At 34.0% G+C, this 20,226-nt stretch overlaps 1 protein-coding gene across 1 annotated transcript in view; it reads left to right on the top strand.

Moving 5' to 3' along the window:
* Nucleotides 1-20,226, top strand: part of ERBB4 (erb-b2 receptor tyrosine kinase 4) — a 675,494-nt gene that overhangs the window by 636,853 nt on the left and 18,415 nt on the right. Inside the window, exons 22-24 of the mRNA XM_033859813.2 lie at nt 1,887-2,033; nt 4,101-4,198; nt 5,561-5,731. Coding sequence (XP_033715704.2) covers nt 1,887-2,033; nt 4,101-4,198; nt 5,561-5,731 — 416 coding nt within the window. The remainder of the gene's footprint in view (nt 1-1,886; nt 2,034-4,100; nt 4,199-5,560; nt 5,732-20,226) is intronic.

Genomic DNA, 20,226 nt, shown 5'->3' on the forward strand with positions numbered 1-20,226 from the left:
TGATAGATAGACAGAATGATAGAGTGAACTCTGTTTTGAAACATAGCCCAGTTAATCAACCCATATCCATAAGGCATTTTAAGATTTTTATGATATATCATAGTTGGTTGCAAAGGCATAAAAGGCAGAGAAAGATATATAATCTTGTTTACAGTGAATCTTTATGGAACATTGCCACTGGGTGCATCTTTATTTTTATAAAAATAAATATGCATTGAATATGGTTTATATCTTCAAATGATAGAATTGTAAGTTTTGAAGATGTTTCTAATTTAGCTTTCTTGAGATTGTTCTTCTATATGAAGCCATCTCTGTTTGACTCTACTTATCATCACCTCTGCCAAGATATAATTGGAATATTATTGGCAGAAGTGGGGGGGTTGATTTTTCTGCTTCAGTTTTTGTATATATGTATTTCTGTTTATTGTATTTTCTATTAATTTGTAGTTGCTTTGTATCTTGCTTATATTAGAAGTTCTGATAGAGATGTGAGAGCATCTATTCTTTTATAACTGCAAACATGAGTTAATAAAATGTTCTCATTAAATATATATTCTATAAATATGACTGACTGAACATAAATAGACAGTAATCTACTTCTTAACTTGTTCCAGCCTGCCTCATGGACACTGAGTTTTAATCATCAGTTCTATGAATCATTCTTTAGTATGCAACATCAAGTAGGGTTTTATAAAGATCAAACAGTGAAATTGTGTCACTAGTTACACGTTTATATTATACCTAAGAATCATAAGATGTAAATATTAACTAAAAAAATCAGATAATCATTAACGATACTATTATGAAGAATAATTTGAAGTTTACATATACTTTTATAGTTTAAGCTTTGCATTTTTATTATGTCAATGATAACTCTTATGAGCTAAAAATTACTTCAGTTTGAATAAATAATTCATTACAGATGGCAGTGGAAAAGAAAACATAGCCATAATTAGATTTTATATAAAAGATACTTGTATATGCATCAATCAAAATTCACTTGCTAATACTATTGTGCCCACATAGCTATTTCTGAACTAACAACCTTTATCCTTAAGAAAACTATAACTTTTAAATTATATAATTATTAGATTATAAAGAAGAGATCTGTATTGTGTATGTTATTGCTCAGATCAGAGTCATTATTCTTGTCAAAGGTGGCTACTTACATGCTAGTATTTAGAGTATTTGCTTTTACTGAGGAAATCAGTGTTCTAGTGATTCAAGAAACCGTTCTTATTGTCTAAGGAATACACTATTATTGATTCACTTCAATTTTGGAAAGCTCACTTTACATGTATTTTATCTTACATATGGATCATTCTTCAGTCAGTCTCTCATATGTGTTAAAGAAATGAATCTCTTTTATTCCACTTGTTCTCCTTGTGTTAGTTAAAAAGAAAAGCACAATTATTTACTATAACATAAGTAATCATTCTGGAACCCCAGTTTGGCCTTTTGGGCTTCTAATAGTAAAGATGCTGATCTCAAAATTAGTCAGTATCAGATTTTACCTAATCATATTTATTTGGTACTGAGTACACATGTGTATAGTAAATAAATTGTTTTATAGGCTCTAATGTGGTGAAACAAATTGGGTCAACAATCATTAGCATTACTTATAAGTAGAAATGGGGAACAGATTCTGTCCACTCTGAAATTGTCTGCGCTACCCATTAAAAATTTCAAGACAATGATAAGAAAATCAAATTTCCCACAAAGATTTTGTCATTGGGCTTCTCATGTGGACATAGGAATCTGAAGAGCCTTTCTTTAGACTATTTCTAATTGCCCTCTAAGAAGCATTCTTTTGCCACAGGCATATTGCTGGTTTCTTCAAAGTATATTGTTAACATCCTTATGTAAGAATTTGATCTCCCTTTTAGGAGTCACTATATGGGAACTGATGACCTTTGGAGGAAAACCCTATGATGGAATTCCAACCAGAGAAATCCCCGATTTGTTAGAGAAAGGAGAACGTTTGCCCCAGCCTCCCATCTGCACTATTGATGTTTATATGGTCATGGTCAAATGTAAGATTGCAAAATTATGTTATCATCCTCATCATCATTCTTAGTAATTAATCAACCTGCACAATTTTTCTGTATATTGAAAAATATAAAAGTTTACAGATAATTGTGAAAAGGAGCATGTAAACCCGTGTTTGTTGTGATTCTTGTTAATATGAAGCAATATCATGCTTTCATGCTATGAAGTCAACATTGTATGTTTCTTACACTTCTTATTTATTTCACTTTGATTCTTATCATTTCCATGACAATGAAACTGTTTCTCATAAAGAGATGTAATTAATCACAATAATGTTAATACTCTTTAAAGGAAAAAAGCAGACTAAATAAATGATCTGCACATAAAGAAAAAAGCTTGAAACTAATAGTTTAAAAAAATGAATTAAATGGAAATAGATTTACCAGTTTCAGTCAACAGAAAATTAGCAAGGCAAAATGGGAAGTGGAAAGACATGAATCTACATTGAACTACTAAGATTATGAATGTTTACTTTCTTTCAATTTGATCATTTGTTTACATCTAACTATCTTACTTTTCTTTCTCCCTTCTATGCCCCAGACACATATGTGTTATAAATGTATTTTGGAAGCCTAGACTCTTAATTTAAATAGAATTAGGGAAGTCTCTGGAGTTTCTGACTTAATTTAAATGAGATTAGCATTCAGCAATCTTTCTTGTGTAATGAGAGGTTTTCCCCTTTTGATTTACACAGGGTTAGCAAAGAAACAAACTGGTGAAGGTGAATAAGCATCTTATTAATAAGAGACTTTGGACAGGTCTACTCAGATTTATACTCATGACATGTGTGATACATTCTGACAGTGAGGGAAGAAATAAAAAATGTGCTTTTCACTTCAGGTCAGCATGCCCTTTTCTCTAAGTGTAGTTCTGTTTACTCAATATTTAGCTGGAAAGAAACTGATACCTCACTGAGAATTTAACCTTTTCTGGTTCCAATAGAGTTCCAGAAACATTGATTTTCTCATTAACATCTTGGTATCAACAGCATTTTTTTTTTAGTGGTTACATATAAAATATAGAGCATTTGAGCTTTGTTAGGAGAGAAAAAAATCAAATAATTTTAATGATACATAAAATGACACCCAAACACTTCCCATAACAAGAATAAAAAGTGAACTTGCAGAAAAGGGGAAACAAGTTTTATAGCTTTATTGGGTCAAACATTTTTCGGTAGTCAGCTATGGAAGAAAGTTTAAAAACATACATGTATTACATAATTTGATCCCATAACTAGCATGAGATGATTTATATACTTCATTTAGATACTCTGATGAATAATAAAAAATCAGGAAAACATCTTGCCTAATAGTGACTTTTACCTCACTTTTAGGAGTTTTAATATCTAAGAAAAGGGTCATTTGGCAATAAAATCAAGGAAAGCTTGGTGCCTTTATTCTTGTCATTTCATCAGTTAAACAGAGCCTGGGGAGTTAAGGCTCTTAATACATAACTTGGTAAATTGCTGATAGTATTTTATGCTGGAAAGGCTAGTACTAAGATAAGCTAATGACTATTTCTGAACAAACATTACCAATCACTTTGCATTAATTTTTTTCCCGCCAGGAAAAAAGTAGCATAAGAAAGTTGCTCTCAATTCCTTTTTCACCTTTTTGCCAGTATACAGCATTGCAACCACAGTTTTTATTCCATGTCACTCCTGATATAAAATGATAAATTATATTCCAATCACCTTTTCTATACCCATCAAAGAAAAATATTTTTTTTATTTTTAAATTCTCTTCACACCTACGGAAAAAAGATCTGAGATTCTGTAAATTCCCATGGTTAGCCTAGGTTATATTTTCTATGATGAAAAATTAATTTTAAATTATATCAACAAAATAAAAAGCTTGTATTGTTCTATAATATGTTATATTTAGTTATGAATGTCAGCAAACTGATTGCGATAGAATCTCACCTATTGGATTGTTTCTTTCATTAGCTTTCTTTGTCAGATCATTTTTATTTAAATGATATGTTTCAAACTTAGTCTTTATTTTCATAAAATTATGGATATAGTGACTCTTTTATTGCATGTGAATTTCTAGGTTGGATGATTGATGCTGACAGTAGACCTAAATTTAAGGAACTGGCTGCTGAATTTTCGAGGATGGCTCGAGACCCTCAAAGATACCTAGTTATTCAGGTTTGTACATTTGACTTAGATTTTTGAGAATATCCCAATGACAAACCCACTACAAAACAGTAGTAATATCTGGACTTTGGAACTATGGATGTCATCATTCACAAATTAATTAATTAGCTAAGCAAAATACCGTGTGAAATGACTTTTACTTGATGTCAGAACCACTTCTAAGCATCTTCCCTTAGTACTCAAGTGCCTCTACTGTTGAACTGCCAGATAATTAAGATTATTCATGTACATAAAAAGGCCTTTATCCTCAGACAAGCCTTGTAGTACTCTGCTAGTCATGTTCATTGTTATAATCATCTCTTCTTGGAATAAAAGGAAGATGGATTTTTGTTTTAATCGTGTCCATGTTTGAAGGCAATGAACTAAAAGTTTCAATAAATTGACATTTAATTTCCTAGAAAAATATTTTAAAATATGTTTTTTTTTTCTTTTGGGAGGTATGCAATATTCAAGTAATAACTCAGATTCAGATGAATTAATGTACAAAAATAAAATAATAGACCAAAAGAACATTTTATATGTAACACTAGAAAAAATGGATTTAATAATTTAAAAGTTGTAATATATTTCTTTATGATTATTCTACCTAAACCATAAACAAGTGGACCTTGGATAACACTGAGTTAAGATTCCTCAATAAAACAAGGTAGTGTTTATCTTCATATCAATAGTCTGACATGAAGATAAAAGTCAGATTTTAGCAAATAATGATTTCTAGCTAACTTTTTCCCTAATTAATTTTAAAAAGTTTACAAAAATATCACAAAACAAATTTTAAAATTCTACTTAAGAAATAGATGAGGTAGGAGTGTAACTATTGTTTTGGTGTTTCTCCCACCCCCTTTATGTTATTTGCCACCAGTGCTGTGATTTTGAATGTTATCACTTTAACAATATTATGCTATAGAGCAAACCATGGATTCAATGTATCATGATAGCTCTACACTATCAAACCAACCAAGTATAATGAAGATTGATAAGTCAATTGCTCGCTCTTTATTATATACTCTTAAAGTCACAGCTCAAACGCCATCTTGACAATGAAACCCACCATTATTCTCAGATCTGAAATGGTTTATGCCTCTCTCAAAATAGCCATAGCATTCTGCTTTATTTATCTCTAATGGCATTTATCACATTCTTCTTGTATTAAATGTTTTTATCTTACCGTGTCATATCTAAGTATGTTATAGGCTTCTATATGGCTGGTATTTGTGCTAAATAATTATTTTGTTTAATGAGTGCATGAATTTGCAACCATTTTGATATTACATAAATTTGCTACAAAGTTCACATATTTAAAATGAAGGAAAGAATCATTTCTGTGTGTATATCTGATGGAAAATTTTTTAGGGTGATGATCGTATGAAGCTTCCCAGTCCAAACGACAGCAAGTTCTTTCAGAATCTCTTGGATGAAGAGGATTTAGAAGATATGATGGATGCTGAGGAATATCTGGTCCCTCAGGCTTTCAACATCCCACCTCCCATCTATACTTCCAGAGCAAGAATCGACTCAAATAGGGTAAGAAGTAATTATATACTACCTCTCATATTATTTCTGAGAAACAAAGTCCTGGAAATACATTGTAAGTACTAAAATTACCAAATAAATTATGTAGCTCAAATAAGTGTGATTCCTAAATTAAAAAGCAAGTTATACCAACAAAAGATATGCCAAGCTTGCCATATATAGTTAATTTTGGAAGGTAAGCATGCGCAATACAACATGCACTCTGAAATATCTTCAAGATTTCAAAAGGAGAAACTTTTCTTCATCTTAAGTCAGTTAAGAAAAAAAACCTTAATTTTTGAAAATCTACAACCAATTCAAACTAATAAATCTGTATGTGTTTGTATATAAATGAAAATTCTTCCCAAGATAGGCTCTCTACGTTTTTCTCAATAAAATGATATGACTTATTAGTCAAGAGACAATACAAGTACAACTCTTTATTACTCATTTAGGAGACATTAAAAATCTTCTGTCAAGTTGAAGTAGTAACAGAACAGTGTGCAATCCTTTGGACTAAATCAATCATATTGGGAGGGCTTCTGAATCATTTCTAAGATGCAGATTTAACTTTTGAAAGAAGCTTCTGAAAGGAGTTTCCATTTCATTTTAAATATTAAGCCCACTCTATATGAATACCATTCTTTCTCTGAAAACTGTCAATCCATGTATTCATTCACGTGTTTATTTTTGAAAATTCATTCATCATTCATTCAACATTTATTTATTTATTTATTTACTTTTTGATAGAGTCAGCATTTATTAAGTGCCTAACATATGCCAGGCCTTTCCTTTTTTTTTTAAATAGATCCTTATTGGAATATAATTGCTTCACAATACCGTGTTAGTATCTGTTGTACAGCAAAGTGAATCAGCCATATGCATACATATATCCACATATCCCCTCCCTCTTGAGCCTCCCTCCCACCCTCCCTATCAAACCTCTCTAGGTCATCGCAAAGCACCAAGCTGATCTCCCTGTGCTATGGGGCTGCTTCCCACTAGGTAACTATTTTATATTTGGTAGTGTATATGTGTTGATACTACTCTCACTTTGCCCTAGCTTTGCCCTCCCCTACCACGTCCTCAAGTCCACACTCTAGGTCTATGTCTTTATTCCTGCCCTGCAACTAGGTTCATCAGTACCACTTTTTTTTTTTTTTTTAGATTTTTTAGATTTTTTTAGATTTTTAGATTTTTTAGATTTTAGATTTAGATTTTTTTAGATTTTTTAGATTTTGTATATGTGTTAGCATATGGTATTTGTTTTTCTCTTTCTGACTTACTTCACTCTGTATGACAGACTCTAGGTCCATCCATCTCACTACAAATAACTCAATTTCGTTTCTTTTTAATGGCTGAGTAATATTCCATTGTATATATGTGCCACATCTTCTTTATCCATTCATCATCTGTCGATGGACATTTAGGTTGGTTCCATGTCCTGGCTAATGTAAATAGTGCTTCAGTGAACATTGGGGTGCATGTCTCTTTTTGAATTATGGTTTTCTCAGGCTATATGCCCAGTAGTGGGATTGCTGGGTCATATGGTAGTTCTATTTTTAGTTTTTTAAGGAACCTCCATACTGTTCTCCATAGTGGTTGTATCAATTTACATTCCCACCAACAGTGCAGGAGGGTTCCTTTTTCACCACACCTTTTCCAGCATTTATTGTTTCTAGATTTTTTGGTAATGGCCATTCTGACCAGTGTGAGGTGATACCTCACTGTAGTTTTGATTTGCATTTCTCTAATGACTAGTGATGTTGAGCATCTTTTCATGTGCCTCTTGGCCATGTATATGTCTTCTTTGGTGAAATGTCTATTTAGGTCTTCTGACCATTTTTTAATTGAATTGTTTGTTTTTTTAATATTGAGCTTCATGAGCTGTTTGTATATTTTGGAGATTAATCCTTTGTCCGTTGTTTCATTTGTAACAATAAGTTGTTTCACTTATTCCCAGCCTCTTCAATAAGTGGTGCTGGGAAAACTGGACAGGTACATGTAAAAGAATGAAATTAGAGCACTACCTAACACCATACACAAAAATAACCTCCAAATGGATTAAAGACCTAAATGTAAGACCAGACACTATAAAACTCTTAGAGGAACATAGGAAAAACACTCTTTGACATAAACCCCAGCAAGATCTTTTTTGACCCACCTCCTAGAATAATGAAAATAAAAGTAAACAAATGAGACCTAATTAAACTTAAAACCTTTTGCACAGCAAAGGAAACCATAAACATTCAACATGTATTGAGTACCTCTGCATGTAAACCATTATTAGACATGAGATTCAAATATTTTGACATAACTACTACTTTCAAGACGTACCAAGTTTAACAAAAGACTCACACGCAGATACAAAGACAGAGTGTAGCATGATAGTGTTATAATCAAGTATTCATTAGCCATTATGGAGCATAGAGAAGCCTGTAATCAATTTCTTCAATTGAAAAGACATAAACGTGATGCTTAATTTTTTCTAGAAAGCAATTCTTTTCTCTTGGTCTCTTCCTCCCTCTAAGAACATTGTCGTAGCTCATGGAACAAACAGCATCCTTTTTGTCTTGACCATCGGCATAAGAAAACTTTCAATTTGCTGCTCATTCTCTAAAACAAAGTAATTTGCTTTGTTTCAAACTAACAGCAATGATAAACCTAGTGTTTACTATGTGTCAACACATATATATTGTCTCTTAATACTTACAACAATCCCATGAGGTTCTATTATCATTATTTCCATTTTACAAATGAAGAAACTTTTCACAAAGTTAAGTGACTTGAATGGCCAAAGGTGACTCACATGGCCAATGGAAGAGCCGGATCAGTCTGCCTGTACTACACATACTATTGCTTCACAGTGATTAGAACATGTTATTTTCAATATGGTTGTTTTTCTTGGCATCAACCTCAACCTCTGAGATACATGATGTTTGGGAAACTCCCTAGGTTTTTTCTTGTTAAATGCATCTCCCAACCTGCCCTATACTTCTTGCCCACCTTCCCCCATTTAGAAAGTCTGGTATAGAAAGAGGCAAAGATAGAGACCTCAAGTAATTTCTCATTCATATGAAAAATTTGTCTTGTAGCTCAGTGGAGAGGAGATAGGGAGATAGAACTAAAAATTTAAAAAATTATATCAACTGATATTGAACATCAATGTTTTTTTCTTTTTTTTTTTTTTTTTTTTGTGGTACGCGGGCCTCTCACTGTTGTGGCCTCTCCCGTTGCGGAGCACAGGCTCCGGACACGCAGGCTCAGCGGCCATGGCTCACGGGCCCAGCCGCTCCGCAACATGTGGGATCTTCCTGGACCGGGGCACAAACCCATGTCCCCTGCATCAGCAGGCGGACTCTCAACCACTGCGCCACCAGGGAAGCCCCAGTGTTTTGTTTATGGCAAGGCAAAACACCTTTAAGGTGTGTAAAAGAGGCACCGTTTTCTTCTCTGTACACTTAGGAAAATGGTCAAATCATGACTTTGATATTTATAATTTTATGTGACAAATTCATTACCTTTATTAAAACAGGGAAATTTCAAGACAATAGTTTCCTTCCTTAACATGAAATGTTATAAAGGCCAAGGGCTTGAATCTTTTCCTTTTCATAAGGATTCTCAAATGCTAACTTTTCTGTTCATCTTAATTTATGCTCAGTGCAAGGAATTCATAGTGAAAGTTTGAGTTAACTGAAGGGAATTAGTAAGAAAGTAGAAACCGCATGAGGAATTATTTGGCCTTTAGTCATGATTTCTTATTCCAGTTATTATTTAAACAATGTTATCTGTATATTTCCTTTTACTTTTTCAGGTCTTTGTTAAAGGAATTTTTCTTAAATATCATTTTATTTTCAGGCATTAAAAAGCCTTATTATTCATCTATATTTTTCTATTTTTTCTGTCTGGCTTTATGTAACTTGTATGGTAATTTCTAATACGTACAAATGCTGTTTTCCCCCCTTCTTTCCTATAAAGCTAATTTGTATTATTTTATAGTTAGAAAATGTTACTTCAATTTTAGGTTCTGTGACCAACTTATGTGGTAAGGGAACATTTTAAAGTGAATTTTAATCAAAGGAGTTTTGAGCATGTTTGTTGGACTTTGAAACCAAAAAGTAATTCAGTTTTTATATATAGACTCCCCTGCTCACTAGCTGAAAGTCTTAAAGTTCTGAATATCTTTACAACTTTGCTTCTTCATTTGTAAAATAAACACAATAGTACATATATGATTGTTAGGCAATTAACTTAAAAAATTGCAGAGTATCTGAAATGCTAGGCAAATCAATACTTATTCCCTTCTTTTAGAATCACCCTTAAAGTGATTCTAAATAACCTTAAAGCAGTGAGTCAACTAAAAATACAATGTGGACTTTTATCCAGTAAGTTGCCAGATACAAAAGCAAGTAATGCTAGAAAACATTCATCTAATTTATATCTATTGTTGTTATTATTGTTAGATATCCTTTTAATATTATCTCAAAAACTTTACCAAAGTAATATACCAAAAGCACTTACTGTAACATGATGTAGAATAGGAAAATGTGAGAAGCTATCTAAACTTCTGCAAACTTCAGTTTTCTGTATCTGTAAAAGGGGGACGAAAAAATTCCTCACAGAATATTGTGATGGTTGACTTTCTAATATATCTAAGCATGTTGTCCATTGATGGATGTACAGTGGGTGTTTGATTGTGTTGAAATAAATAGACCATCTATTTATTCAGAGCTATTTATTCAGGGCTATTTATTCAGAGCTTACTATAACAAGGGAGTCAACCACTGTCACTTGTGTTTTGGGAGAGACTCAAGGGCAGACGGAGGAATGGGAAACATTTACAGTGGAGAAAAAGGAAGGCTTCAGGAATGGCCTGATTGGAGGCTATTGGCATAGGGAATCTAAAAGAGGGCTAACTAGAAGCAGAGCATCCTATGGGTTAGGTGTACATATTTGGCTTTCTCTGGTTGGCTCTAAGTTGAAAGTAGTGACAAAAATTAGGGAAGCTGCTAGTTATTAATCAAATCCTGGTCATTTAGGGCCAATTGTTAACAGAAGTTATTGTTTAGCTTCCTGAATTGCTACTAAAGGTAACAATCAGGCTTCCTGCAAGTCCGATTTATAAGTCAACTGCATTCCTGGGCTGTTTATTTTGGCTATGGTTTTCTGGGCAGGTTGCTGTTAAGTGTGAATTAGGCTACTGATTTCATATATGATCCAGCCATTGTCTGTTTGTATATTCAGTCTATCAAGAGGTTTTAGGTTCCCTGCTGCCTTTCTTTTCTCTTGACATATTTATTTAAATGCATACTGCCTTACATTTTCAACTAAGTGTTCAGTTGGAATTTTGGAATTTCTGCACGGATTATTTTTCTGTTAATATGGATACGTTTTGTCTCTTTCTTTTGAGTTACCCAGATTTATGTTTGTTTAGTATAATGAGCTGTATATTGAACGCAACAGCAATGAATAAGAATGGCTAATACATTGATGCAGCTAAAGATATTTTAGCTTTAATGATATTAGAAAGTTGAATTTAATGTAAAAGCTTCAGTGCATTTTTATAGAGGAGGACATGATTCAATTGTTGCAGGATCATTCAGTCATTTGTGGTGAGTAGTTTTAAAGATTAAGTGTCCTACCTCTTTCAGAAAACATCAACAAACACATGAAGTAGCCAGGCCAGGGGAAGACAGAGGAACTGTCTTCCTCTGTAGCTGCTCCACATTGGTAGAGCGGGTGATCCACAATGGATCTATCATTACAATTTAAAGTTTTCTCCACTTCTTTCCAATCTGCTAAGAAATAACTCTATTTACAGATTTGCATTTTTCCTCCTCTTTGTCCTTTCTCTTCTAGGATGGGTATATAAATGAACTGAAAAACTGGACAAAGTATAGGCAGGAAAAGTGAAGGGTGAAGAAAGAAAAAGGGGTTTGGTATTTCACAAATTTGGTCAGCTTCTAAATAATTGAATATAAGCTGAATATTTGACTGCTCAGAAAATATAATTCTATATACTTTATTTTATACCTCTATTACTTTGCCATCAGTTAAGAATTTCATAACTTTGATGAAGATATTTTAGCAAGGGTTTTAACATATATTGTAATGATCTTTGAGATTTTTACTAATCTATAGGAAAAAGAGAAAGGGAGAAAGAAAGAAAAGAAAGAAAGAAAGAAAGAAAGAAAGAAAGAAAGAAAGAAAGAAAGAAAGGAAGGAAGGAAGGAAGGAAGGAAGGAAGAGAGGGAGGGAGGGAGGGAGGGAGGAAGGAAGGAAGGAAATAAGGAAGGAAGGAAGGAAGGAAGGAAGATGGAAAGAGAAATATAAGACACTTGGCCTCCCCTGTAGGATTTATGATCTTGTGCTATGTATGCTTCCTAATGATGCCTAAACTAGTAGAAATTCAAGCAAAATGAGAATGCAGAAACAATGATGTCACTCTCAATAATGACATTTAAAGCTATGAAAGTTTCAATTGGGTTTGTCTTTACAATTTAGTAAATCAAAACCTTGACTTATTTTATGAAATTTAAAAAAATAGTAATAGTAATATCAGCTGAAACTTGAGTTCTTGCTATAACCTAAGTACTGTACTAAGTGTTTTAAATTAACTATTTCACTTTAATTTCACAAAGCTCTATGAGGTAGGTAATAATATATGTCCCATTTTAAGAGTTAAGGAAATTAATATATGGAGAGGTTAGATAATTTACAAATGATAAGAGGCAGAGCTATTAATTAATAAAGTCTAGCTTTCAGTAGTCCCACATGGGAGCCATATTCCTAAAATAACAGAGAGGCTGCGGGAAGGAAGTTCCTTATTTCAAGTTGCTATTAAACTTCTTACAACTTATGGAACTAACACTTTTCATTTCCTTAATGATAATTGGATAAAAGAAACTAAGTTGGATGTCAGGAATCTCACGTTTTAGAACTAACTCTTTGACACTTCAGCCTTGGTCATATTACTTAATCAGATTCAGTTTCTTTACTTCAATGTTGAGAAGATTGAACTAGATCACTTAAGAGCTCCTTGTAATTTTAACTATCTTTTCATAGGATGACTTTTCAAAATAATCATTTATTTTATGCATTCATATTAGATTTTCTTCTAGAAAATATTTAATTGAAAAATGCCCCAAAACATTTTGGGTTACCTCTATACACAACTTTTTTTTCCTTTTGTGATTGATTATAGAAGAGAAAAACCTAAGGACACATGTTAAGGAAGCATCTCATAGCTAAATGATGTAGTGGGAAGATTTTGTGATGATATAACAAGGTTACTCTGGTTGCAATTTACCAAGGATCAATATCAATTCTAACAACAGCTGCTACTTGATGATAAATGATTGTAGTCTCAGGTTATTGGTTTTACATTTCTTCCAAAATATGTCAAGGATTCCTGAACAGTATCCTTGATATGATACTTGGGTATTGTTTTTTTAAATTTTATCGATCAAGACAGGAGAAGGAGCTCTTCTTACTAAGACACTCCATATCACTAGGTAGTTTTTGCCCCAAAGTGTTACCTATCTAAGTAGTAATCTTTTAACTTGTTAGTTTACTATGGTGAAAGAGTAAATGAATTAATACATTGAATGTTTATCTTGGGCCAGGCACTGTGTTGGGCAATGAGGGTACAGAGCTGAAAGACAAATCTTCTTCCCTCAAAGACTTCACATTCCGTTTGAGGAGATAATATTCTGAGAGCAATATGCCAGGTATTGTAGGAAAAAGACCAAATCAGTTAAAGAGGCTATAGAGTGTCATTTGTGACTCTATCATTATTGGATTTAGCTTGGAATAGAAGTAGAATTTTGGTAGAGTGAGACTGAAATGGATCAAAAGGAAAGCAAAAATCAAAACCAAACAAAAACCCCAGCATGAACAAAGACAAGGAGATGTGTTTTTAACTATACTTTAAAAAAATCCTTGTTTTTTGTAATATTTCTATACTACGCATGTTTGAGAACTCTTTTATGTTATGAAGAGATATGATGGATCCTCTCCCAATTTTCCTATTTTTTGTCAGTGTTATGAAGGCTTGAAATGTGGTTTTAAAATCTTTTGCTTTTCATTAAAATCATCCAATTAAAAGCAAAATCCTTTTTGGTCTTCCTATAAAACAGCTCTCAAATTCCTGTCTTCTGTTTCTCCTGCCATGACTCTAATTCAGGGCCTCATCACTTCACAGGAATTACTACAAAATCATTCTAACTGACAGCTACATTTTTAAAAATTTCTTCAGACAGGCTCAATTTCTACATATAAGGTTTACCAAATAAAAGACAATACTGAATATTTCAAGCACCTGATCACTTATTAGCACTAACTCCTGTATTTTGTCCTCATCTATTGAGAGTACTCCTTTCATTTTCATCAGTGGGATAAACTTGAATGATATATATTATATTAGATTTTGCTTTATATGATATATAGTCTTATTGTCACTAACAGTTGAAGGGATTTTGAACATTTATCCTAGGAAATGCCTTGGCCATTCCAGTTGACCAGTCACTGCAATTTATTTTCCACTGCTGTCAACTCACACACATAAAATTGCCTAGAGCTTCAAGCTTTATCCCTACTTTGATCTCTTTCAAAATACAGATCATGTTCGTGCTTTCTGTTTTAGTTTGGAGGCATGGGTGGGTAGTTTATATATTTTAACAAAGAACTATTGCTCCTTATGCATGGTAGATTTGTTTATTTTCTTTTTTCCCCTAAATAAGAACATAACATCAGATTGCATTTGTTTAGTCTCCCAAGTTCTTGGACATTATTGGGATATCAAAAATAACTCTGATCTCTCTGATTTGCCACTAATTTGGGGGTATCCCTCATTCTCTCAAATGATTAATTTATCAGCAAAATGTCTATGCCTTTTTGTGCAGTGTCTTCTCCACCAGTGACTTTCTTAAAGTCTGGTTATATTGTTTTAGTTATACTACTCTTTGTAAGCTTTACTTTTCTTTAACAAAGTACTTTTTTCCATTGTTATTATTCTTTTATTTCTCCCTGACTCCTCAGGGATTTAGATAGAGTTCAGGACATGACATCATGTTAAATCTTTTATAGTAACCCTATGTTTAGGAATTACACACAAAATTAAATTATTTTTCAATTTCTTAAGAAAGATATCATTTTTGGACTTCTTTCTCAAATTGTATCTCCAGGTTTCATAGAAATCACTTCTAGCAGATTTGGACTTGGGGTAGCACCTCCTTGCTATAGTACATTGTGATTTCCTCTACAGTTGTTTATTCTTTAGAAAATCTGTTCTTTCTGTTGGAAAATGAAAGATTAAAACTAAATACCAATGCCTATAAATGCATGCTTGCAGATACAATAGAGGTGGTATGTTTCCTAGAGCATGGTGAATCAGAGTGATCCGCTGACCCTGGCTGAAGTGGCGACAAGATATTTACAACTTCCCATCTTCAAAGCTAAGGAAGGAGAGGAGGTTGGCAGTAAATACAAAATAATAATAATATGTTATTTCCTGTACATAAAGTTCCATGCTTCCATTTACACACAGACACCTGACTCTTCTTACCATACCAACAACATAATCTTCTTCCCTCTTATTTTCCATTTTCTTTTCCTTCCTTTCCCTTGGTATTTATGTCCTTCTCTAGTCACTCATTTCAACTAGATTTTCCCCAAATACAAATATAACCAGTGTGGTTTGCCCTTGATCCAAGTATATAGATCAACTCTTAGTAATTTGCACCACTGAGCTGCCCCATTGTAGTATGAGGTGACATGTAAGTAGTTATATATTCATAGAGTGCCAGAGCTGGGGTCTTAAAGACCTTCTAGTACAAACACTCTCATCTTACAGTTTGTAAACTGATACTAGGAAAGGTAAAAGCCAGAGCTCCGTGTCCTTTACTTTGAAGGGAGAGGTGGGAAGCCATGCTCTGATCTCTCACATCTAACATTTAACACTCTATTGGTTCTATCTGCTTTTTTACTGGTCCGAACGCTGGACATCTTGATTTTTGACTTCAAGTCTAAAGAGATTTAGCATCAATTGGTTTAAAAGTCTCCTGCTGGGAGTGCAATGAGAGGCCTGCTGCTGTTTTGCCTCCTCTGTTTATTCTCCTGTGAGACTCCCTGTAATCAAGAGTTAATGGTTTAGGAGGATCAAATGGAACTGATAGAGCCAAAATCGAAACGAAAAACAGGGAGAACAACGTCCGTGTTGGGACTCAGTAATTACATGCTTGAAGATAAAAGGATCCTTACAAGTTTTACAAATTACAAGTTTTCAAAGTTTTCAAACACAAACTTAAATATAACTACCACTTATTGATCACATATTTGTGTGTTGGGTTCTGCTCTGAGCTCTTGCATTTATTACCCTTAATCTTCACAACAAGGGTAAGCTGAATTTACTGTTTACATTTTACAGAGACAGAAACAAACATAGAGAGGCAAAGCCTTTTTGCTGAGACTTCCAGCTTGTATGGTAAAAAGGGAGATTTGAACACAGACCTGTCTCGTCTACAGTCTAAACTTTTAACACCCACCCTTCATTTGGTAAAAGAACATGGAAAATCAATATATCATCTCTGAAAAATAATAAACAACATATAAATAAAAGCCTATAAAGCCATTAAGAACAATGCTATTGAAGTTATTTATTGACACGGAAAGATGTCAATAATATATAGTTTTAATGAAAATGCTTCAAGGTAGTATATACAATATGATCTAACATCAAATATTATGCATCTAAATACTAACAGTGGTTATTTATGACTGCATGGCTTTTATTTCCTACTTTCTGTTAATATGTATTCTATGATTTTTCTAAAATATGAATGTAGTACTTGTAAAAAATAAATTGTTAAAAGAAACAATTAAATTTTGTAAATTGACCATTCAAAAAAAAAGCCTAATAATTACTCAACCTATTAAAACACAGTTAGTACAGATTTCTTATTTCCTTAATTTTAAAAAAAAATATTTGGGACAATATTTATGAAACCTTTTTTTACTTTAGCCTACTATTTTGAAAATTACCCTCACCCCTTCTTACCCTCTGAGGATTCAAAGTCCACTACAAGCAATACATTATAAAAACAGAATCACTTTCATTCCTGGAATATTCACAAAAATAAGAGATAGCAGAATAATGCTTTAAAGTTTACAAAGAACTTTGACATAGGAGGCATTTTATTTTCACAGCAGAATCCCAAGGACACAGTAATTGAAATCCCTGACCTGGTAACTTGGTTGAGAACTTGGTAACTCAAGAACCAAACCAGTATCAGGCCCTCTGACTCCAAAATGAGTGACTCATCTATTAAATAATGATTCATCTGAAAGAGCTTGTTGACATCATTGTTTGCTGCTTCTTCATGGGTACTAGAATTGGACGCTGCCAAACAGGCCGTGCAACACAGAGACAACAGGGACCACAGAAATATGGCTTGTTTAAGGAGAGTCTAGTGTTAAAGAACATTTCAGTGATCTTTATGAAGTTATTTTACACTTGAGCAATTGTCAGCTAGCTTAAGAAGCCTTTTTAAACAATCAAAAGAGGCTTCTTCCCTTCTTTGTTCAAAAGTGCTAAAGAAGAAAATCAGAGCCAGGGAAGGAAACAAAGAGGAGGGAGGGGCCACTTAGAGACTTAGATCTGGAATGTTAATGAATGTTTTATCTAAATCATTTAGATGGTTATTTTTTAGTATTATTGCCACAAGATTCCCAGCTCTGCTGTACATTATGGGAAACATCTCATCAAGAAGCCTATTCTTTACTGTATTAGACCTGGAGAGCACAACTGTGAGTTTCTTTACCCTTTACACAATAGAATTGGGAGATTATCATCAACTTTCTATTCATATTTTGTGAAGGTTATTTAACTTATGTATGTCTGTATTTATTTATTTATTTTGACAAATCCATCTTTGTCTGCCAAAGCTCCCTGTTCAGGCCAGCTTGCTCTGATGATTACTCCTGCAAAGGCTTAAGAGAGAGATGTTCTATTTCCTTCTCAATAAGGATTGATGGCATTTGGGGAGGTTCAGAATATCCTTTGATTGCTCCGTGAAACGGATTGGAGAAGATGGTCGTGGGTAGCGGGGAGTGGGCTCGCTCATCAGCTTTCCTTTGTGCACTTTCTGCCATTGACACACCCTCATCACAAGCATCTTGTGTTTCGGCCCCTTTTGCCATTCACCTGCCCAGATGAAAAGTTCCATTTTTCCCTTTGGAATTCTGACACATCGGAGTGTTCTCAAGAGAGGGTAATGTGTGCTCTGTAGTTTTCACTCAGACACTGTAAATGAATGACTATGGACCAGCCTCTCATTACACTTGAGGAAAGGCTGAATTGAGAGAGGAGTAGACCACTGTGGAGAAAATTGCAAATACTGTGACGGTATCTCTTGCTGTAAAATATTTTCTGTGTTGTGATGAAAGAAGTACTGTAAATCAGAGAGGGGAAGAAATTAGAAGTTTAATTCACAAGCAATTTCATTTGCTTTGTCCAACGAGAATTATAGACATAGTTTAGTAACATCCATACTTTTGTTGTTGTTGTATCAATACTTCATTTTTTTTTAACATCTTTATTGGGGTACAATTGTTTTACAATGGTGTGTTAATTTCTGCTGTATAACAAAGTGAATCAGCTATACATATATCCCCACATCTCCTCCCTCTTGGGTCTCCCTCCCTCCCACCCTCCCTATCCCACCCCTCTAGGTGGTCACAGAGCACGGAGCTGATCTCCCTGTGCTATGTGGCTGCTTCCCACTAGCTATCTATGTTACATTCGGTAGTGTATATATGTCCATGCCACTCTCTCACTTTGTCCCAGCTTACCCTTCCCCCTCCCTGTGTCCTCAAGTCCCTTCTCTACGTCTCCATCTTTATTCCTGTCCTGCCCCTACGTTCTTCAGAACCTTTTTTTTTTTTTTTTTTAGATTCCACATATATGTGCTAGCATATGGTATTTATTTTTCTCTTTCTGACTTACTTCACTCTGTATGACAGACTCTAGGTCCATCCAACTCACTACAGATAACTCAATTTCATTTCTTTTTATGGCTGAATAATATTCCATTGTATATATGTGCCACATCTTCTTTACCCATTCATCTGTCGATGGACACTTAGATTGCTTCCATGCCCTGGCTATTGTAAATAGAGCTGCAATGAAAATTGTGGTACGTGACTCTTTTTGAATTATGATTTTGTCAGGGTATATGCCCAGTAGTGGGATTCCTGGGTTGTAGTAACATCCATACTTAATTGTTTTCCCTCTCTGGAAGACAATAATAATGTTTAAAATTCTTTGCATATTGGAGACATTGAAATGTACATTATTCAGATTCATTTGGAGTTTGGTATAATTTCTTCTTATTTAAAGCCAGGTACTGTAGTTCTGTGTTACAGAGACCAAGCTATTGGTTACTCCTGAGTTTAAATGACTAAACTCATTCTTTTACTCCTAATGATCACATATATTTTTAAGAATATGAGATGACTCACAGAATACATAATAATAAGTGACAACTATTATCACTTATTATGTGCCAGGTAACATATTAACCGTATAATATTTATTAGTTTATTTAATCTCATGAAAACCCTATGAGATATTTACTATTATTATCACGTTTTGTACATGGTGAAATTGAGCCATGGATATTAAATGACAGAACAGGTAACCTGGCTCTGTATTCCTAGAGGCCATACTCTTCACCACAGTGATTCATTGCTTCTCATTCTGCTGCTGACCACTTTTTTTTGTTTGTTTTTGCTGTTTTATCATTGCCATAAGTTCAGTACTCAGTTCTTTAAAAATGAGATGAATAGGGCTTCCCTGGTGGTGCAGTGGTTGAGAGTCCGCCTGCCGATGCAGGGGACACGGGTTCGTGCCCCGGTCCGGGAAGATCCCACATGCCGCGGAGCGGCTGGGCCCGTGAGCCATGGCCGCTGAACCTGTGCGTCCGGAGCCTGTGCTCTGCAATGGGAGAGGCCACAACAGTGAGAGGCCCGCGTAACGCAAAAAAAAAAAAAGAGATGAATACAATAGTAAATAATTTTAACTTTTTAATTTATCATTAAATTCCTCATAACTGTTAATTTCGATCTTTAAGGAACTATCTGAATAGTCTTACTAGTAGCTGCTTATTCACTAATTCAGACTCAAAAATTTTCACTTACCTCACTCAAATAGCTGATTATTTCAGGCACGTATCGAAGAGCATCTATTTATTCAATCATTTATTCATTGATCAAACACTTATTAAGGTGTCTACTATGTATCTAATCCCATGGTTGCCCATTAGAGGCACATCCAGTCCTGCCCTCAAGAAATTTGCAGATAAGTAGCTAGGCAATAAAATGCAATGAGAAAAGTGTTACAATAGGGGCAAACAGAATGCATCTGGGGTCATCTGAACAAGTTGGTTTTTTTAAGAGGGAAGTAACAAGGCCAGCTTTGCTTCTAGTGAGAAAATTATGACTGCTTTTTA

This window comes from Tursiops truncatus, chromosome 7, assembly GCF_011762595.2.
Source record: "Tursiops truncatus isolate mTurTru1 chromosome 7, mTurTru1.mat.Y, whole genome shotgun sequence".
Taxonomy (NCBI): domain Eukaryota; kingdom Metazoa; phylum Chordata; class Mammalia; order Artiodactyla; family Delphinidae; genus Tursiops; species Tursiops truncatus.